Source organism: Eublepharis macularius, chromosome 2 (assembly GCF_028583425.1).
Source record: "Eublepharis macularius isolate TG4126 chromosome 2, MPM_Emac_v1.0, whole genome shotgun sequence".
In the NCBI taxonomy this organism is placed as follows: domain Eukaryota; kingdom Metazoa; phylum Chordata; class Lepidosauria; order Squamata; family Eublepharidae; genus Eublepharis; species Eublepharis macularius.
The window spans coordinates 30506198-30528984 of record NC_072791.1 but is presented as its reverse complement, the minus strand read 5'-3'; the positions used below and the strand labels follow the sequence as shown (position 1 = coordinate 30528984).

The window sequence follows — 22787 nt, the reverse complement described above, 5'->3', positions numbered from 1 at the left end:
TAATGTTTTTAAATTTACAAATGACTGTGAGATTTATTTTTCCTGATAAAGGTTTGTTAAACTCTAAATGATTCCCTACTTAACGTAGGAGCAACAGTCCACAAGTTTTTGGATGTGCAATCATGTGACTTGAACAAAATAATGTCGTCTGTACTATGTCTTGTGCAAGAGGAAAAGGGCACAAGATTAGGGGTGTGCAACGCAGATCTGGCTGTATTTTTCCAATCTGGCTAAATCTGGCTTTCCTGAATCAAATCAGATAATCCTGGAACCCACATCCAGATCCCAGGATAAATCCAGATAAAGCTGAATAAATCTAGGAAATGTAGCTTCAGCCTCTGTCTGGCTACTTCCTAGGTTTCTCCCACTTTTTTCCAAGAGGGGAAGGGGCAGTGAGGAGTGAGGCAGAAGCAGGGGGGAGGGTAGTGAGGTAGGGAGCGGGGAGTGAGTGGCCGATCCTTGCAGGAACCCTCCTTCTCTGCCTGGCTTCTGTGAGTGATACAGTTTCAGCTGGGCCAAGTTGCAACAATGTTCCTTCCGTTTGGTTTAGGTGAAACTCTGTTTTGACATGATTCTCTGGTTTGATGTGGGTCTCTTTGGTCCTGGGGGAATTCCATCCATTCTCTTACTTCAATTTGGTTCTGTTGTGCTTCCGCTTACGTTTGGAAGTTTGCCTTTGGCCACTGGCAGCCTTGCTCCTGTGTGTATCTGCCTGAGAGCCTGCTTGGATATGTTTCCCCTTTAGTAAACAATGGGGAGTGGCTGAGGGCACCTTCTTCAGGGGCCCATAGAATTGGACTGTGAGGTCCAATTTTCCTGAAACTTAGAGGGTCTTTTGTGAACAGAAAGGGATGCATTCCCTCCTAATTTGGTACAGTTTGCTTGAAAAATGCTAAAGCTCTCTGTACAGCCTCCCAATAATTTTTCCCATACGGAATAATGGCCAAATAAATTTGGGATTCTCTGATCTGTCTGAACTGCATCAGAGAATCTTTCCTGAATTTCAGGAAGCCTGACTGTTTTTGGGATCCCTGAAACCCATATACAAATTTCCTGGATTGGGGGGGGGGTTGCACACCCCTATACAAGACACAGGTTTGAATCCAGACTAGCATTTCTGTGGGCACAAGGACTGCTGCTCACAGACCATGACTTCCCTATCTCTCCCCTGCTGCAGCAGGCCCAAATGCCCTCAACATTTTATTTATTAATTAAAATATTTCTACCTCACTGCTCATCTTAGCCTGCACACTATAGCATGTAGCACTGCAGGGACAGTGGGAATCCTAGCTTTGACTCTTCTGGCCATAGGCAGCCACCCATTGGGCAAGTGGGGAGGGATGAGAGATGCAGATTCATAAGGCTTCCCCCATCATTCAAAAGGCAAACACGCGCGCGCGCGCGCGTGCATGCACACACACACACTTGGGGAAAGGAAGAGAAATTAGTGATGATGACTATATATCAGGGCCTGAAGAAAACAATTAACTCATAATCTAAGATCCCTGAAGTGTCATGTTTATATTTAAAATCAGTGCAACTTTGGGAAGGTCTGTATAGTATATGTAAAGCAGGTTGGGCGATTTATTTTTTAAAGGAAACCAGAGATGTGGGTAAGGAAATCCAAGTCTGCTCTGCCACTCTTTACCCAACTGCACTCCAGCCTTTGAACAGTATTTGCTCACAGCCAGGCTCCAGAACTGGAAATCTGCTGGGCTGGCAGAAAAATGCTGACAGAATAATGCAATTTATGCATTCTTTATTTGTGCTGTTTATAGTCCATATTTCTTACTAACACTCAAGGCTCATAATAGTTCCATGTTTGGAAAAAGAAGACCCTAGTTTTCTGTTAAGGAATCCTATGAAAGGAAGGAAAAATTCAGAGATTTTTTAAAACCCTGTAGATCAAGAACTTTTCCAGACCTGCCTGAAATTTTTGAGGGAGGATCTCTTGGTATGGAGTACAATCTCTGAGAGCTTCACACTAGTAGGACGGAGAGAGTATTATGAAGAAATGTGTTCTCATGGAAAGCAATGAAAATGACTTTGAAATTGACTTCCATATACAACAAGCTTTAAAATTGGCATTAAATAAGCCAAATTTTGGGGTAATTCTTTGCACTGTTCCATAATTAGCATTAACTTCTGTAGCTCTGAATATAGACAGCCAGGAAGAGAGCATTTATTTATTTATTAAATTTTATCCCACCCTTCCTACAAGTATTCAGGGCAGCAACGTTTTACCCTCATAACAATCCTGTGGAGTAGGTTAGACTGAGAGAATGGTGGCTGATGGCCATCCAGTGAATTATGAGAAGGGCAGAATTAAACATTTTAAATTGAAATGAAGTATGACATTTAGATCCCATCTCCTGATCAATTTGTGTTTAATCAGTTAATTCCAGTCAAGGTTTACAGGTTATACGGCACCAAGACTAGATCGTGTCATCAAATACCAGTACCTCATGAAATGTTTAAGAGGCATTTGATGAAATGTAATTCTTATTCAGAGTCTAGCACCAACCCCACCCACATACTTACCTGAGAAACCCAGATAGATCAGCGTGACGATTAAAGACATCTGTCATGCCTAGTCTCTGCAAGAAGGTTTTGACATCATAGGATACAGAAAGGGAAAATTTTGGAATCCATAAGTATTTCTCTGTTAACAAAAATTACAAAACAAACAAAGCAACATCAAATGACATTTTTAAAGCCAATTTACAAATTGTAAACTGAATGATAATGAATCAACTACATACAAGTTCTTTCTTTTTTATATTGGCAGATTGAAAGCATTGTTCTGATAAACTTTAATGCCAATAGGTGTATCAGGTTACCTGAATTCTCAGCTTTCATTTTTAAAAAAGGCTGTAACCCATTTCATTGCAAAGACATAAGGAAAAAGGAACAGGGAAAGGGGCTATATTTAAAAAAAAACTGAGGCTGGTGATTTAGAAAAACTGATACATATATTCAGGGCTTTTTCTGTGAAAAGAGGTGGTATAATTCAGTGGGTTGCCAGCACAGGGGGCAACTCTTGGTGGGAGGTAGTACCCCTGGTACCACATGCATGTGCGTAAAGTGCGCGCACACTCCCAGGACCGCACAATGATGTCCCTTTGGGTCATCTGGAACAAGGGAGAACTGGTAGGGATGATGCATTTGGACGTCAAAAAGATTTAGACAAATTATCTCACCAAGGACTCCTGCATAAACTTAGCAATAATAGAATAAGAGGACTGGTCCTTTATGGCTTAAAAGTGGGTTAAACGGCAGGAAACCCAGAGTAGGAATAAATGGTCAGGTTTTGCAGTGGATGAAGGTAAGCAGTGAGCAATATCACAAGGATTGGTATTGGGACCTGTGCTATATAATTTGTTCATAAATTATTTGGAATTGGGGCTGAGCAGTATAGTAGCCAAATTTGCAATTTATACCAAATTACTCCAAGGTGAATTTTGAAGATGTATTCAAGGATTTTTCTACATTTGATTAATATTTGGCAGTCATAGCAGAGAATTCCATACACTCACTAAGTAGGGTATGTATGAAGATGATAACAAAAGTGGAATCCATTTCTTATCAATACAGAATCATAGGATCATATGGTTAGAAGGGACCTCCAGGGTCATCTAGTCCAACCCCTGCACAATGCAGGGAATTCACAACTACCTCCCCACCCACCCTCCACACACCCAGTGACCTCTGCTCCATGCCCAGAAGCTGGCAAAACACTGTCAGAATCCCTAGCCCAACTGGCCTGAGGAAAATTGCTACCTAACCCCAGGGTGGCGATTGGCATTACCCAGGGCATATAAGAAGGGGCCACAAGAACTAAGCACTGAGGGCCAAGCTACACATGACGAATAACACTTGAATGGCAAGTGTATTTCTCCCTGTTCACTTGCCCTCCACTCAATCCACTTGCCGTTCAAGTGTCATTCGTCATGTGTAGCTTGGCCCTGATATAACCCTTCCTGCCCTCCCTCTCATGATCTGCCCAGGTTCACAGATCAGCATTACTGTCAGATGGCCTCTGCTTAAAAACCTCCACAGGAGATCTCACCACCTCCCAAAGTGACTGAGATAAAAATGACTGAGATAAAAGATAAAATTCATAGCATACCTTTTAAAGTGTAATTAGTACGAATTAGTATTGTTATAGTATGGATTTTGTTAGGAGGACTTAACATTGTATCTTTCCTCAGATTTTAGAGGGGAAACCAGAAAGTTAGAAAGTTAGAGAGGGGAGGGCATCTGTTTACTCCTTACTGCTTTGAATGATTCTTTGATGCATAGCTTGCTAATCTTAGGACTTCCTCCTTGTGACATCTTTCTCTTCCTCTCTTTGTCCCACAACTATCTCTTCTGTCCATCTTGCATCATGGATGCAGGACTTGTCCTGCAATCCATGGTCATCCTTAAACTAGATAGGTAGATAGGAATCTATCCTCTTTCCTATCGGCGTATGGAGTTCCTATAACAATGAACTCTTACTTCTTATTTCTTTAAAAAATAGTTTTTTAATAGGTTCTAGGTCATTTTTAATAGACTTAAACCAGATCCCTTCATCTTTTTTTAAAAAAATAATGAATTGTACAGGAGCATCAAAGGAAAGAACCCAGAGATATTGCTTGCTCTTTCTGAAAAGAAGATCTCCATTTATTCATGTCTTCTTTTACCAAAGAACTCTCTACATGTTTTAGTTTCCCTTCATCTGGCAGGATGAACCATGCTACAGCATCTTTTGAATGCAGTACTTCCACCACCAAGCAAGAAAGTTCTTCATCGCGCACATGATTGAACATAGTGCGTTTGCGCATAAAATTTAATTTAACAGTTGTGTTTCCATAGGCAAGAAAAGATCCTTCAGTGGTTAATCGAGAATGAAACTCATCTCTCCAATTACCTTAGGAGAAAAATAAGAGGCAACAGAACTGTATAAATATCCATTCAGCAAAACTCAAATTTTGTACAGTAGCTACATGGGTAACCATGTAAGTAAATATAAAGAAATTCTCCTTTCAGTCAATGGCTAGTGGAAATCAGAGGGATATCAAGAGGCTGCATTGAACACTTTCCCAACTTCCGAGCTACAAGAATTATTGTTATCACCATCACCATTATCACTATACAGTCAGGACAGAAAAAAGTAAGTACTTCTTTACTCAATGAGTGGGATTCACTGATACTGGAAATATTGATGGCCATTTGTTCCACAATAAAACTGGGCTGGACAGATTCATGGAGGGTAGATCTGTTAAAGTATGAGGATCCTCTATGTTCTGAGGCAATAAACCTCGGAGGACCAGTACTAGGAGGCACCATTAGGGATGGCCTTGACTTTTGTGAATTGTTTGCTTGCCTTCCGGGACAACTGGGCAGCCTCTGTACAAATCTGGTTTCTGTGATCCAGCAGGGAACCTCTTATGACCATATGTTAAGCAGCTGATTAAGGCAGCCTATAGGGGTGTGCTCCAAGAAAAAAATCATTATAATTTCAGATCCGGGATTCAAGTCATGGGATTTTTTACTGTGATTGCAGAGTTTGGGGTAGGACATTACTGATTTGGGATTCAGATCCATGTGGGTTTATTAATTAAACTTTTATTAACTGCCTTTCTACCTTTCAGGAACTCCAGGTGGCTTACAATATAAATAAAATAATCATAAAATGAATAAAACAAAGTTGAAAAAGACTGCCAATAAACACAGAACCAAAGTTCATTAAAAGCAGTCCTAAATAAAAACATCTTCAGCTGCCTCCTGGAGACCAGTAGTGAGGGGATCACGGACAACTCTCCAGAGATACCATTCCATAATGGCCTTTTGTCATGTTCCCATCAGGTGAGCTTCTTTAGGTGATGATCCTGTCAGGATACCCTGTTCCCTAAGAGCCCCGTGGTACAGAGTGGTAAGCTGCAGTACTGCAGCCCAAGCTCTGCTCATGACCTGAGTTCAATCCTGGTGGAAGCTGGGTTCAGGTAGCTGGTTCAAAGTTGACTCAGCCTTCCATTCTTCTGAGGTTGGTAAAATGAGTACCCAGTTTCCTGGGGGTAAAGTGTAGATGACTGGGGAAGGCAATGGCAAACCACCCCTTAACAAGTCTGCCAAGAAAACGTCATGATGCAATTTCCCCCCATGGGTCAGTAATGACTTGGTGCTTGCACCTTTACCTTACCTTACCTTACTTTGCCTTGCCTTACCCTGTTCCCAAGCCGTGTATGGCTTTAAAGGCCAAAACCAACACCTTGAACTGTGCTTTGTAGTGGATTGGTAGTCATTGTAATTGCTGTGATATCAGGGTCATGTTCTCCCAATACCTGGCCCCAACCAACAGTCTGACCACAGCATTCTCCGGTAGGTGCAGTTTTCAAACACTGTTCAAGGAAAGCCCTAAGTTCATTGCAATTGTTCAGTCTAGATGTAACTAAGGCATGGATCACTGTCTAGAACAAACTGCACCAGGAATGGGTGCAGCTGATGCACAAGCCAAAGCTGGGCAAAAGCATTCTGAACCACTGCAGCCACCTAGTTTCCTAAGGTGACTACTGAGTCAAGCAGCAGTCTCAAGCTGCGAGCCTGACTTTTTAAGTGAAGTATAACCCCATCCAAGGCAGGAGAGATCTCAAATTCCTGATCTGCTTATCTGGGGCTTGGACAGCAGGTTTGTGGTGGCCCCTGCCCACCTTGCACAGGGAGAGGGCCACTCCTTGCTTGGCCTTGGTGGAGGGGGGGCAGCAGAGGAGTTTCAGTGATTCTGGGGACCCATCCTGAATTTTTGCCCAGGGCCCCAGAATTACTAAGGGCTGCAATAGTACTGTTATATGTTCCAAAAGGCTGGAGTCTTGCTGTTGTATTTTGCAGTGAATGAAACTTCTGACATATCTTCAGAAGCAGTACCACATAGAGTTGTAACCCTTGTAAGAGGACCACAAAAACAATCCCCTTCAGAGTAGGTATCTCTTTCTTCCAGCATGAATTGACAGGGTGGCAACCTTTTGTCATGACAACAGTCAGGGAAATTATCCATGAAACTCTGGCAAGAGGTTGGCACTGATTTCTCCAGCACAACAGGTACCCTAAAACTGGCATCTAAATTGGACCAGGAGAGAGACAGAAACAGAGACAGAGACAAACACAGAGACGGAGACGGAGATGGAGATAGAGACAGAGCAAAATGGTCTGAACTAATATCCAGACTGGAAATAACCGATCAAAAGACCCCAAGTCACTCTAAATAATTTCACTGGTCAAGATTCTGCCAATGCAATGGTAATGGAAAAGTATGCCTTCTTTGCTATCATCACTACCTTATAAGCCTTCGTAGCACATTCCATCTGAATTATCTTGAGTTTTCTGCCAATGGCCATTTCTCCAACTGATTCATAGACCTCAGTTTCCTGGGTAAACCAAGAAGCCACAGTCCTACTTGCGGAGAGAGGGCTCCAAGGATCAACCCTGTTGATAGCACTATGCAGACCAGCATCCCATGCTGATGCCAGAATCTCTGCAGAGTAACTGTCCAGGTTCTCAAAGTTCCCCAAAGGGGACTGGAAACCAACTGGATCCATCAGTCTCTATGGTGGACCATCCTCGTTGGTTCCTTGCCCTTGTGGAAGGAGGTAGGCATCTCAAATTGCCTTTAGCCAGTAATGATCTGACCATGGCACAGGCTGTAGTACCAACCCTGGCTAGACCACTTTAGACAGAAAAGAAGATCCATCATATGACCTTTCTCGTGTGTTGTGCCCAGCACAACTCAGGACAATCCAGTAGTGGCTATGAAGTCCTGAGCAGGACCAGTCAAGAAGGCCCCAGTGCGGATGCTGAAGTCCCCCAGTAATATAAGACCGGGGGTGTGCGACACCACCACTGAAACAAACTCTGCCAGCTCAGGGAGCTATAACTGGCAAGGTGGACAGACAATACACTAGCAGTAGCCCTAATGTGTCCTTGGAACCCAACACAAGGTACAATCATAACTGGCTCTTGGGGACTTGCAAAAGAAGGAACACTCACGAAGAAAGATACCCCATCCCCATCTCCCAGTTAAGGGCTGATGAAGGGCTCAATTCCTTGTTGGTGCTAATTAAGGCAGAGTGACAGTAGAGGGTATTTTTCAGTTGCCCATGACAGGTCAATACCTTCAGCTCTGATCAAGAGAGTTCTTATTGACTACAGACCTAGCATTAATTATCATCAAAGTCGGGGTAGGGGCTAGCCCTTTCACCTTCATCCTGCTAAATGAGATGGATATTGTACAAAGGAGGAGCACAATCACCTCTCTTCCCTTGTCTACTGTGGCAAATGGCCTCTAATCCAAACATTAACTGTTTCTTAACTGTATCATCCTTTAAAACTATTTACCACATCTCTCAAGAGCAACATTCCTCGCTCTACTATATCTCCCCCTCCCTAGCACCACCTCAAAACCAGGTGAATGATGCTTCACAGTCTGGATTCAGTTCCCCGTAGGTTGCCAGCTTTCCAGTCACAATCTCTTGGAGCATTTCATGGGTGGAGCCTGGGGACAGGGAACAACATGAATGTCATGATGACAGCATTTCCAGTTGAGCAGGTGGAAGTGAAATCACAGTTTCAGGAACACTCTAGGACTTCCCCCAGTCTCTATGGTAAAACCTCCTAGAGCATCTCTGACATTATTTATTTTATTATTTTATTTTATTTTATTCAATTTATATTCCGCCCTCCCCACATCAGCAGGCTCAGGGCAGATTACAACCAAGTTTTAAATCATATTTCATAGTATATACAATTAAAAACTATAAAACATCTTAAATACACAGATTAAAACACACACACATGCATATATAACACAGAGGCACATAATCTAGAAAACCATCTTTTTAGCCATCTCCGAAACATTTTGGCAGGGAAATATGAGAGATGGAGGTATCACTAGTAGGGAGGGCATATGTTGTACTCCCCCGGCTAGGGGGCACTGCCTCATATCAACCAAATGCCTGGTGGAATAGCTGTCTTACAGGCCCAGCGAAAAGCTAACAAGTCTCTCCAGGTCCTGGTCTCATTGGACAGAGCGGTTCACCAGGCTGGGGCCAGGACTGAAAAAGCCCTGGCCCTGGTCGATGCCAGGCAGGCCTCCCTAGGGCCAGGAATCTTTAGTAGATGTTTATTGCTAGAGCAAAGAGTCCTCTGGGGTTCATATGGGGAGACGCAGCCCCGCACATATGCCAGTCCCGGTCTGCATAGAGCTTTATGACATCACTTCTGCCCCCTCAACCTGAAATGATATAATGGCTTCCCATTGATGACCCCTGCACTCATTTTTCCCTTGAACTTCTCCATACAATGAGAACAGGAGCTGGAAAATCTTGATGGGCAACCTGGTAAGCCTACTTTCCCAGGACAAGGTAAGGACAGATCAGCAAATATGGATCCAAAAGACAACCAGAATTGCTTGCCAAAAATAACAGATGAATCATAGGAAAGGTTATTAAAGGCAGAGGATAGGGTCTGGAAGTGACAAAATTTGGACAGAAAAAGGCTAACACCAGCAATATGGCCTTCAGGGTGAAGAGTGTGAGAGGAGAGAGGGCAACAATAGTGCTTGTGTCAGAAGAAGAGAGCCAGTTTTTTTTTAGAAAAAGTGTTTAGAAAAACAGGACTGAGAGAGAAAAGAATCGTGGAGACTTACTGCTTTGAGGGGGTGATAGAATGGCAATTCAAGAGAGATTCTATGAAGGGAGGCAGTGAATGGAGATAAGATTTAGAGACAGCTATGCCATGAGTGTAGCTAGAACTATAGGGAAACAGTTGCTGGATATGACCAAGAAAGTTATTCAAGATAGCTTTGCATACAGAAACAGGGCTAGCATGGCCCCATAACTGCAGCCCCATAACTAGACAAACCACAAAGGGGGTCTAGAGGCCTGGAAACCAACAACCTTGGAGAGGGGCATAAAAAATAGGGGTATACAGTTGTATTGCCATGTTTCGATTAGAAGAGCTATCCAACTTATATCAGCATATAAAATGTACCAAGGCCCATGAGCAGAGAGTATCTGAGAATGGCAGGAATGTCTAATTTCACAGGGGCTGGCAACATTATTCAAGGATAGATGCATTGGTGGAGGGCCATGAGACATTCAGATATATGAGAAACTTGCAATAACTAATTCTACATAGACTTTATAAGACAAGAAGAAGCAAGAATGAACTAATTATTGTTATAGATTTCAGGAAGATTCTTCAAATATGGATAACCTTGTTTGAAGTATGGAGTCATAAGATAATAAATTAGCTAAGAATTTGAGTCTTTGAAGCAAGACAGCTATTGTTAAGAGAAGGCTCTAAAACCCTATAAAGATGACAAGCTAGAGAGCTTCTTCTTAGAAGGGGTTCTTTGTGATCTTTGTATCTTTGAGTAAGATTTTTTTTGGACTCGTGTAATTGCACCACTTTAATTATCTATGTAGTTATAATGGATGGTATGATTTTCTGCTGATTAAGCTGATGAAGGCTTAAAATAGAAGCAGAGATTCTTTAATGACATTACTTGTGTACAACACCCAGTAATGAATCTAAGACATTATCTGGGGTGTACCTCTTGCCAGGAGTTAAACAATTTGATATAGGAAAGCTAACTAGATGCTCAGGGCTTCTTAAGTGCATGCCTATATCTGAATCAGACCTGACCAGAGTCATCCAGATCAGCTAGTTTTTTCATTCTACTACAGACTACCCCATAAACCACCTTAAGGATACAGATTTAAGATCAGAAGTCCCTCTCCCCTTCGTTGCTAAAGTTGCCTCTTTTAAGCTGACTAAATAATTTGTACTGCCTCCAATTATTTTTTAAAATTTCTATCTCTCTAACTTATCTTTGAAGCCATGTAATTCACGAGAACCATGACTGTGTGTGCACTGAAGTCCTTGACTTTCCTGAGATGTCCCCCATAAATTTTGTTCTTCATATAACTATATATCTGCTGTTTCGCTTCTGTAGAATTTAGGAAGTTTGTAGAAAAGCGTTCAGCCTGATATAAGGTTTTGGCATCTTTCAGAAATGTAGGCAAAACTTTCAATGACTTATCTATGAACAAAGCATTCCCTATTTTCAAAGACGTTTCCTGTTTTAAAAAGTTAAACGTGAAGATAAGTTGGCAAAATCCTTTATGAATCTCATTTTCTTCAATCTCTGACAGGTTGAAAGCAAAGGCATTGTAAATCTGAGTCTGGGTTTGAGACTTAGCTCTGAGGGCCAGCATGGCAAAGGCTGTGGAGATGCTCACAGGAGAGAAGAAAATGTTTTTGTCATCTGAATCAGAAGACATTTGTTTGTACAATCGGAATGCAAAGTTAGCATTATAAGGGGCTATCTTGAGCAGGGCACTGAAGTTAGTTGTACATTCTCGTTTGAAAGGGGGATATAGCCATTCTTCAGTGGAATCTGTATTTTGATGATTATCTTGGACATCGTGGAAACCTGACAGGTGATAACACTGGAACTGAAGACCAAACAGTAACAAGGAAATGTAGAGCATTGCCTTCAATGGGATTTGTAATCATTCTAAGAGGAGGGGGGGGAGGACACAGAAAATATGGTTAGAATATACATTCGAAAAATTATCTACAACATTGAGAACTTCCATTAGAGTGTTTCCAAAACTGGTTTTCAATATTTGAAAAATATTGAAATTAGGTAAATATTATATCTGAGTTTTGTAATTCTTGAAGTTGCAATATTTGTACCTTTTAAATCAGTTGATTCACACTGCTTATGGCCCAAGTTTTCTTGTTCTTAAAAAATAATCATTATTCTTAAATTGTATTCCAGACTATGAAGCTAATTGAGATTTAGGCAGCCATGGTGTTCTCTTCTCAAAAGCTTCTATGCTTAAAAAAAATCTTTCCAAGCGAGGCTGCCTCACACTGCCATTAGAATCAAAGGAGATAGTTACGCCACTGACTACTGTAGAAGTTCAATTGCTCTAACTTCTGGTGTGTGGAAACTAGTCCTCATTTTATTCACACAGCAGAAGAGAAAGAACATCTGCCCCATCCACATGACTTATGGTGGAGTGTTGGTATCAGAACTTTTTATGCTGCATACCACCAACTTCTGAGAAACTTCTGAGCCTCCAGTTTGGTGCTGAACTGGGAGTAGGATGAATTCCTTTTTTTTTTGAAATTTTTTTTATTGGGTTAGGATCAATTATTTTCACATTACAATCAGTTCTCCCATTTCCCAATTTCTAACCCCCTCCCTTTCCCCCCCTTTTTGTTGACTTCCAACAGTTTTCCAACCCTTTGTCCCTTTTCCCTTACTCCTTTTATATTCCTCTATCTAACAAATATATATTCTCCCTTTATTCTAAGCAATAATTCTTTAACTATTTTTGATACTCTGTACCCTAACTTTGAGTCCCTTTTTCCATATTGGATAAACAATTTATCTCATTTTTCATAATTTCAAACATTTCTATAGATCATAAACCACATAAACCATACATTCATATAAGTCAACCAATTTAACTTATGCTCTATGTATTACTCATTCTGCATATCTTCTTCTTTCTGCTTTAGTTATATTTAATTACATTACTGTTTTTTTTCGCCTTCAATTATAAATCTATATAACTATCATCATATGATATCAATCAATTTGACTCATATATATCTTCAGATAAACTTATTCAGTTTGGTACATTATACAAATTTTACCAAAAATAATGTTAATTAGTCAGTCCTTATGATTAATTCCCATGGTTAATTATTTTCTATCAATATTCTATATATTATTCTACATATAATCTAATGACATAACTGCTTAGAAATTTTCATTTACCTCTTCGCCCCCCCCCCGGTAAAGTCACCCCCCTCTGTGTTTTATTGTATTTCAATAGTTCTCAAACTGCCACAGTTCTCCTCCCACCTCCCATTTCTTCACCAAATATTGTTTCAGCTTCTCCCAGTCTGTGTTGAACTGTCCTGGGTCAAGGTTTCTCAATTTTCTTGTCATTTTGTCCATTTCCGCCATATACAGCAATTTGTAAATCCAGTCATCGATAGTTGGCACTTCTTGTACTTTCCATTTTTGCGCATACAAAAGTCTAGCTGCTGCTGTCATGTAAAATAACAATGTCCTGTGTTGAGCTGGAATGCCCTCCATTCCCAAGTTCAGTAGCAGTATATAATGATGTAAGAACATCGAATTCGCTTTTACTTTGTCATACCATAGATATGCATGCCATCCAAATATTTTTTTGTATCCCTCTAGGGCCAATAATTTCTTATTCTTCAGTGTCATCCAATCTTTCAACCACACTAGGCAGATTGCGTCATAGTAAAGTCTTAGATTGGACAGTTGCATTCCGCCTCTTTCTTTTGCATCTTGTAAAACTTTCATTTTCACTCGAGGCTTCTTGCCTGCCCAAACAAAATCTGATATTTTCCTCTGCCATTTTTCAAACTGCTTAGAGTCCCGAATAATTGGTATTGTCTGTAGCAAAAACATTACTCTTGGTAACACATTCATCTTAACTGCTGCAATCCTTCCCAACCATGACAAATTCAATCTATTCCATTTAATCAGATCTCGCTCTATCTGAGTCCATAATTTCTCATAGTTATTTTTAAATAGATCTATGTTCTTAGCCGTCAGTTCAATTCCCAAATATTTCACCTTACTTGTTACTTCGCAATCTGTTATTTCCATTAGCAATTGTTGCTTTTGCTTAGTCATGTTTTTACATAATATCTTTGACTTCTTTTTGTTAATATAAAAACCTGCCAAATCTCCAAACTCCTTGATCTTGTCTATCACTTTTGGCATATTCTCCATTGGGTCCTCTACAATTAACATTATATCGTCCGCAAATGCTCTGACCTTGTAAGAAAAGTCTTTTATTTTTATTCCCCGAATTTCTTCGTCTTGTCGTATTTGTATCATCAGGATCTCCAATACCAAAATGAATAACAGCGGAGACAGCGGGCAACCTTGTCTTGTTCCTTTGCTTATAGTCAGTTTCTTAGTCGTCTCGTCATTCACTACAATTGCTGCATTCTGGTCTCTGTAAATTTCCTTAATTGCTCTTATGAATCTTTCTCCCATTTGTAGCTTTTCCATAGTGGCAAACATAAAGTCCCAGTTTAAATTGTCAAACGCTTTTTCAGCATCAACAAAGAAGAAACCAACCTCTTTATCACAACGCTTGTCGTAGTATTCAATAGCGTTAATCACTGTCCTTAGATTGTCTCTAATTTGTCTGTCTGGCAAAAAGCCTGCTTGTTCCTCCTCAATAACTTCCGAAAGCCATCCCTTCACTCTCTCCGCCAGTATCTTCGCAAAAATTTTATAGTCATTATTAAGTAACGATATAGGTCGGTAGTTTTTCACATTAGTCAGATCTTGACCCTCTTTGGGGATCAATGATATGTTAGCTTCGTTCCAGGTATCTGGAGTCCGTTGATCCTTTAAAACTCCATTGATCACCTCTTTTAGGAATGGTGCCAGTTCATTGGCCATTACCTTATAGAATTTAGCTGTAAGTCCATCTGGCCCTGGCGCCTTTCCCAAATTTGTTGACTGTATTGCCTTTCTTATTTCCTCATCCGTTACTTCATTATTCAATCTATCTCTCCAAGCTTCCAAAATTACTGGGAGTTTCATTTTATCCAAGTATGTCGCTATTAATTCTTTGTTCACCTCTTTCTTGTTATACAGTTTAGCATAAAATTTGTAGAAGGCTCTACTAATGGCTGTCTGTTCCAAATATGTTTTATTATCTTCACATATTTTATTTATAGTTTTCTTTTCCTTTCTTTTTTTCAGTTGCCATGCCAGGTATTTCCCAGGTTTATTTGCACCTTCAAACGCTTTTTGATTCAGTCTTTTAAGATTCCACTCCAATTCTTTGTTATTCATTGCTATCAGCTGTTCTTGAAGTATTTTAATGTCCTGATAAATTTTCTTTTTCCCTGGTCTCTTCTTTAACTGTGTTTCTTTGACTTTTATTTTTTCCACAATCTCCTGTCTCTTCTCTTTCTTTTTTCTGGCTCTACCATTTAAGTCCATTAGTATGCCCCTAATTACCGCCTTGTAGGTATCCCAAACCTTGTTGGTTGGTACTTCTTTATTCATGTTATATTGTATGAAGAATTTTGTCTCTCTTCTCAACATTTCCAAGTTCTCTCCCTCTTGTAACAAATCCTCATTTATTCTCCATCCTTTCCTTTTTCTCCTTCTCCCCAATTTCCACATGATTGGATTATGATCTGAGCCTACCATCGGCATTATTTCCACCTCCTTAGTCCATAACGCTAAGTCTTTTGAGGCCCAGATCATGTCGATTCTCGATAGTGTAGAATGCCTTGCAGAAAAGAACGTAAATTGTCTACTTTTAGGGTTTTGTCTTCTCCATACATCTTCTAAAGTCTCCTGTTGTATCAATTCAAAAAAGAGCTTTGGTAACAGTCCTCTTTTCTTTTGTGCCGTTGATGATTTTTTGTCTAGTTCCAAATTTGTCACTCCATTGAAGTCTCCAGCAAGAATTATTTGGTCATATGAAAGTTCATCTAGTTGCCTCCTCAAATCCTCAAAGAAGCTTTCTTTTGCTCCATTAGGTGCATAAACTCCGACTACCAGCACTCTCTTTAGATTCCATATGCATTCCACTGCTATAAATCTGGCTTCCACATCTTTCATTACAAATTTTGGCTGCAGCTCCTCTTTTATATACAACACCACTCCTCTTTTTTTCTTATTAGAGGGTGCTGCAAAATCATTACCCAATTTTTTCAGTTTCAAATATTTTACATCTTGTTTTCTAATATGGGTCTCTTGCAAACATACACTATCACATTTTTGTTTTAATAGCCAGTGGAAAATGCTTTTTCTCTTGTTTGGTGAATTTAGTCCATTTACATTCCAAGATAAAACTTTACATTCCATATTCATAGTCTTGTTGCTGGTAAGTCTTTTTCATTGTCCCTTAAGAATCGCTCCATCTCTCGCTCGGATCTGATACGCTTTTTGACCCCTCCAAATTCAAAGGACACACCTTCTGGTAATTCCCATCTATACCTGATTTTCATGTCCTTCAGAATCTGAATTAGTGCTTTATATTTTTTCCGATCTAGTAACACCGATCTGGGTAGTTCCTTCATGATGATAATCGTCTTGCCATCAATCTCCAATGGATCTTGAAACTGTTTAGTCACAATCTTCTCTTTCATATTTCGAGTCGTGAACTGCACAATCACGTCTCTTGGTAATTTCCTCTGGGTCGCGATTCTTGAATTTACACGATATACCACATCAAGGATAGCCACAACTTCCTCCTCCTCCTTTCCCAGGTATTCAGCTAACACCTCAGTCATCTGTTCTTGCGCTGTCTTTCCTTCCACTTCCGGCAAGCCGCGAAATCTCAGCTGCTTCTCCATGTGTTTACTTTCCGCAACCGCCATTCTTCCCCTCATCAGTCTCATCTCTGTTTGTTGCGTGTCAGCTAAGTTCTCCACCGCACCTTCCACTACTTTGACTCTCTGCTGTGTCCCTTGCAATTCGTTTTGTATTATTTCCATACCTTTCTTCACTTCTGACAGCTCAGTTTTCACTGTCTGTTTAACCTCTTTAATCAGCTCCAGTTTCGTGTCCTTAAGTTCTTTAATCACTTCTAAAAAATTTTTATCCAAGTTTTCTATTGCCGATTGCCACTCTTTTTTCGACATCGTGGGGCTTGCTTTAGCTCGCTCCCACGAGTCCGCTCTCTTCCTTAACTCCGTGGCGTAAAATTTAATGTCTTTTTAAATTCAAATGTCCCGGTCTTCTTGCAAGAAAAAAGGCTTTTAAAAAGTCCAAAATGTCGGGCGTCTTTTCTCTATGGTTTTTCTATGATTTTTGTAATCCAAAATGGCTTACTTCCTCTTCCGCTGAAGCCGCGACCCTTCCCCTTTCAAAGATGGCGATTCCCTTCTTCCTGCCCTTCGGCAAGGGCCGCTTCTCTCCAGCAACTCTATTGTTATTACGTACTTCCTGTTTCCCGACTTCCCACAGTAGCTCTCGCGATGGTAAATTTTTCTCACAGCTCCGTAACCGCAAGTATTCAAAACAATAGTCCAATTTCTTTAATAACTCCTTAAACTTAGTCTCTTTTCTTATGCAACTCTTGCCGAGTCTTCCCCTCCTTTTTACTAGCCTGTTGCAGTTTGAAAATCTACTTTAATTCTTCTTTACTTTTTACAATCTGTCCCGTATCAGAAGATAGTGATAGTGACCTTCTCATTCACTTTCCTTGGGTTGTAATCTCTGTTTCAATCTTAATTTCTCCTCTCCACTTCTTTCCCCTTTTGAAGCTTGGGTATGTAGGTCTTATGCCAACCGCATTGGCCCCGAATCTGCCGCAGAGATCTTAGCCGACCTGTCACAGGGTGGGACCTCAAGGGTCGGGAGGGGGCCCGTTGCGCAGAGCCCCCCCTTGCCCGAGATCAACGCACCCTGAGGTCTTGAGCGTTCTTTGCCTGCTCTCCGCCTGAGAGCAGTTGGCCGCGGGCTAAATTTCCCCCGCCGGCCGCTTAAAACGGCAGTCCGGTCAGCTCCGCGAATGGAGCTGCTTCAGACCTCCATGAATCCCAAACCGGAAGTCGAGTAGGATGAATTCCCATGCAAACATGCTCTCTGAGATTCTGCTTCTTAAATTTTCCACTCTACAGAATAAAATTGCAACTCCCACCAGACTGATATACCCAACATAACCCAAACATAAAATTTAGTTTGATTTAATTCTTCTGACCTTAAACCACTACAGTCGAGGGAAACACTGAAAAAACTGCAGTGTCAGAACAATGGTAGAGAAAAACGCATTTCACACTCACACAATCCACAGAAGTATCTAGTGGCATTGCTCTTTGCTTTGTTGTTTACAAACTAGGCATGTATAATATCCAGTATTAACTAACCAATAAGCAGAGAAAGGGGTATCTGGGGAAGGGGTAGAACAAAACATGATGCAATGGATTTGGAGCTGTGCTTTGTACTTTTCGGCTTTGGTTTCATCTGCCAAGATAAATATTATTTGACTTTCTTCTCATGGGTGAGGCATGTATCTTTGATTAGACAAGATGAAGTCTCTATACTCTGAATTCAAATTTTGTCCAAGGTAGAAGCAAACCCAGGTATACCATGTCAAAAAAGATTTCCATAGATCTATCTCCTGTGTGGTTTGTCTCTTTGAGGCTGGATCCAACCTAACAGTTCTGCAAGTGCATGGATGTCACCCATGGAGTCCAATTTTTCCACCTCTCACCACCTGTAGCTGTCCAAAATGCCTCCACAATCCTATTATGAGCGCAGAGGAGACCCCCTTCCCAGGAAATTATCCTTTGGCTCCAGACAGACTGTCTGGAGATTGATGGCAACCTTCTTCGCCTGACATGCCTTCAGAATGCCATTGCAATTGCTATTCAATAAATAAGAGGATTGTTTCACAACCAGTTTGATGTAGCCAGTTTGATGTAGTGGTTAAGAGTACAGGACTCTAATCTTGATTCCTCACTCCTCCACTTGAAGCCAGCTGACCTTGGGTCAATTGCCACTTCTAGCTCTCTCAGCCCCACCCACCTCACAGGGTGTTTTGTTGTGGGGATAATAATAACAAACTTTGTAAACCGCTTTCAGTGGGTGTTAAGTCATTCTGAAGGGCCATATATAAAGCAAATGTTGTTGTTGTTGTTGTTATAACCGTATCTCAGTCTTAGAGGGGTTTAGTAGACAGAGATTGTTTCCCACCCCCTGTTCCTTACTAGCCGCAGCTGTCGTCAGCATGAAATTTGCACTGGGATCCTCCAAAGTCTGGACACTTGTTCTTTAGCCAAAGAGAGGGGCAGGATCCTCAAGTCCACAACCCCACCAATCCATCCTTCTGTGTTATCAACTATACAACATACATAATGTATGATGTGTGTGACAGCCTCCAGTAATTTGGGGGGAATTTAAACGTGATACCCACCCATCCTGGTATGGTATTTTATAGCAATTTATTTAAAGCTTTATTTCTATGGCTATAGAATAGTAGGCTCCCTATTGTGACCTAAGTTTTATTGTTCTTTCAAGACACTGAGATCTGAGGCAGGATTAAAAAGAACAAGAGTAATGTTTTATTTTTCTTCTCAGAATGGTTGAAGGGCTTAAATAGTCATAGGGCCAAGCTACAAGTGACGAATGACACTTGAACAGCAAGTGGATTAAGTGGAGGGCAAGTGAACAGGAAGAAATACACTTGCCGTTCAAGTGTCATTCGTCACTTGTAGCTTCACCCACAGACCACAAAAATAAAGTAACCTTGCAGCCTGGCCTGAGGTAAATATTTTCCCCTTCACATTACAATGTCAAAAAGCTTTATTTACACTATAACCCAAGAGCTCACAGAGACCTTAAATGACATTTCACCATTAAATGATATCTTTTCAGTCAGCAAACATGGGAATCCCCCTTGTTGTCAGTCTCCCGTATTCTTGACAAAACTGTTTATAGCTAGTCTTCCTCTTTCTGAAGGATATAATTGAACCAGAGTAGACCCACTAATATACACTGTCTGCTCCACCCATCCATCTGCTCTTCACAATTATCACTCAGTAGTTCTAACATGCCTGCTGTCCAAAAGCCAGACCTAAAAACTCCAAACTGTCTGCACTTCCTCTAGTATTTATCAGCTTTCTGATTGGATGTTCCTGCCATCTTCAAAACTGCTTAGTTACTGGCATGGGAATGGTTGATTGACAGCTAAGGGGCATACATAGTTGGGGGGGTTGGGTGGAAATGATCCCTGGAATGTGAATACTGAACCAGGCTGCAAACATATGCAAAAAGACTAAATGGTGACAGACTCCTTATAGGGAATGAAAGAAACTACTTAAACTAAAGAAAGAGGTGCAGAGCAAAAAGCTCTATGTTACAGACAAGGAGGTCTCATAGGGCCAAGCTACACATGACGAATGACACTTGAACAGCAAGTGTATTTCTCCCTGTTCACTTGCCCTCCACTCAATCCACTTGCCGTTCAAGTGTCATTTGTCATGTGTAGCTTGGCCCTCAGAGAGAAATAAATCTTGTCTTTTGAGCAAGTGCATTGAGGCTTGATTGCTTCAAATTGAGCAAGTACTTCTATAAGGTTTAGGACTGTGGTCTGTTGTAGGGATGGCACAAACTATGCCACAAATGAGTTCCCTAGTTAAACTTAGCATATCCAATGGGGAGGTGCTATGGTGAGCTGATCCTGGAATTAGGTTGTTGGCATGGCAAATGCTACAAACACCTTATGAACTGCTTGGCTGCTGTGCACAGTACCTTTTTTGCTATTAGCTGTAATATGTGGTTGATCTCTGGGCATAGGAAAGAGATGGAGCTAGGAAATCAGGTCATTCAGGGTCTAGGAGGGAGAGTGTGTAGTGAGAAGACCTGGAGATGGTTATGACCCTGACAGGCATGCTTCCTGACACATGACCACAGCTTTTTTAGAAACTCTCCACATATTCATATAGTACAGTGGGAAGGAGAGCCAATGGGGGTAGTGTCTTGAACAGTGGCAAAAATCTTACTGCTTGGCATAAACAAAGAGAATCACCCACATTTAAAATGTCAAGGGTCCCTAGAGCTCTCTGTCTGGCATATGGTTGCCAGCTCCAGGTAGGGAAATCCATGTAGATTTGGGAGGTGGAGTTTGGAGATGGTGCGAGTTGGGGAGGGGAGAGACCTCATACAGTCCACCCTCCAAAGCAGTCATTTTCTTCAGAGGAACTGGTCTCTGTGGCCCGTAGATCTGTTATAATTCCAGGAAATCCCTAGCTTCTACCTAGAGGTTGGCCACCCTATCCTGGCACCACCATGGATAAGTCAATGTTCCATTAATGGTAATGTGACAGACTCCCCTTCATTCCCATACAGTGAGGCGGATTTTCTCACCAAAATTCATTTCCCTTGCATTGCCTGAGCAGCCCCAAGTAGCATGTTATTATTTCAGGTTTGAAAGTCTATTTGTCCCACTCTGACAGGCAGTTATAATTATGGGTTTTTAACCCAGTTTAGGAACTTGATGGGGCAAAGCAGGAGCCCCCTTCTTTTTGTTGGAAATGGCACTAGAGACTGTATAATGTTCAAAAGAAATAACAATTTTATTTAACAGACAGGGATTGAGTAAGTGTGGTCAGGGAACTTCTTGGCTGCCATCTCCCTTTTGGTTGATGATTGAGCCAAAGGATAGAAAATGTTGAACCATTTCAATTTTGTCATTATCAGTAGATGGTCTTCCATCTACTCAAATGCCTTTTCTCTCCTAATTGCTTTGAGTACAGCTTCTACATCACTTTCTAAGACACTTTTCACACTTGGACTCTAAAGTGTTTCAGTATCTGTTCTGCTTCCCATGTTTGCAGGAGTTTCTCACTTGCAAGGTAGTCTTGAGATGCAATACCGATGTTTGTCCACAGCATCCCCGATTTTTCCGCCTGCGGAAATACCACAATGTTATTTTGAAGCCTCTGCCGAGTTGCGGCTTGTGCAATTAATGTCAGTGTGAAATCTATACTCTCATTCGGTTTCTCTTCTTCCCCCTCTCCTTTTCCCCAGGAGCTGATTGGTCTGTGTAGAATTAACCGCTCCCACCCTCCTCAGCTCTCTGAACTGCTTTTCCACCATTTCCCTCTGTAAAGTGAGGTAAGGGTCATAAGGCTGCTTCTCCTGTTGGCTTCCTTCCTTCCGGGTATGCACGCACTCTTTTATTTTTTTCTAAAGCCAGGAACAATTCCTAACCTTGTTGGTTATTCCCTGCTAGTTTTAAAAGCCAGGAAAGGAATAAATGGCTGCTTTACCCTTCCTTCCTCTAGGGTATGTGCTCTCTCTCTCTCTCTCTCTTTTAAAGCCAGGAATGATTTGTAATGTTGCTGTGTTGAAACATTATTGCTTATTCCCTGTTGGCTTTAAAAGCCAGGAAAGGGTTAAATGGCTGCTTTCCCCTCTCCTCTGCTAATGCCAAAAAAAAAGTATTTTCTACAGCCATTTGCAAAAGAAAACAGCAGGGAAGCGGGGGGGGGAGATGAAGCAGCAGCATTTTAACCCTTTCCTAGCTTGGCTTTAAAAAAATAAATAAAAGTGGAAGAAGCATGAGTATATGTTTTCTCCCAGAACTCCACCACCAACTGCCTCTCCAGTAGGCAGGGGGCAGCCCAATCAGCAAATACAGGGGGATGGATGGGTTCCAACATTGCAACATTACTACGCATGCTCAAAGTTAAAAAAAAAAAAAGTGTGACGTGAATTGTGAAGATCTGAAAGCCTGAAACTGATCCGAGGCTTCAAAGTGGTGTAAGTGGTCATAATTGCCCTCACAATATTAAGGCTTATGAATATGGCAATATCATAAGCCCCTCTGCTCATGTGTTTAAAACACAGACAAGCTGCCTGGCTAGGCAGGAGATGGAAAAGTACTGGAATGTGAGAAGTGAAGTAAGGCTAACTTAGCCTCACACCCTGGAGTTTGTGCATAACCATAGAACATTTATTTATTTATTTATTTATTTATTTGATTTATACCCCACCTTCCCCACAAATGGGCTCCGGGTGGCTAACAACATTCATAAAACACAGTGAATCAATCATAAAACCATAAAATCAATAATAATCTTTAAAAAGTCATTAAAATAGTCCAGGCACAGGCTATTTAAATAAATATTTGGGAGTTTTTATAAGGTCATAGCAGATGGCCGAGGGCAGACCCGGAAAAAGTGGCAGTCTTAGATGCAAGAAG

At 41.1% G+C, this 22787-nt stretch overlaps 1 protein-coding gene across 1 annotated transcript in view; it reads right to left on the bottom strand.

The window, feature by feature from the left end:
- Nucleotides 1-1849: 1849 nt before the first annotated feature.
- LOC129325025 (thyroxine-binding globulin-like) overlaps nt 1850-22787 on the bottom strand; it is a 25581-nt gene continuing 4643 nt past the window's right edge. Inside the window, exons 2-5 of the mRNA XM_054972521.1 lie at nt 10865-11534; nt 4638-4912; nt 2542-2660; nt 1850-1859 (exon numbers count right to left, since the gene is read on the bottom strand). Coding sequence (XP_054828496.1) covers nt 1850-1859; nt 2542-2660; nt 4638-4912; nt 10865-11534 — 1074 coding nt within the window. The remainder of the gene's footprint in view (nt 1860-2541; nt 2661-4637; nt 4913-10864; nt 11535-22787) is intronic.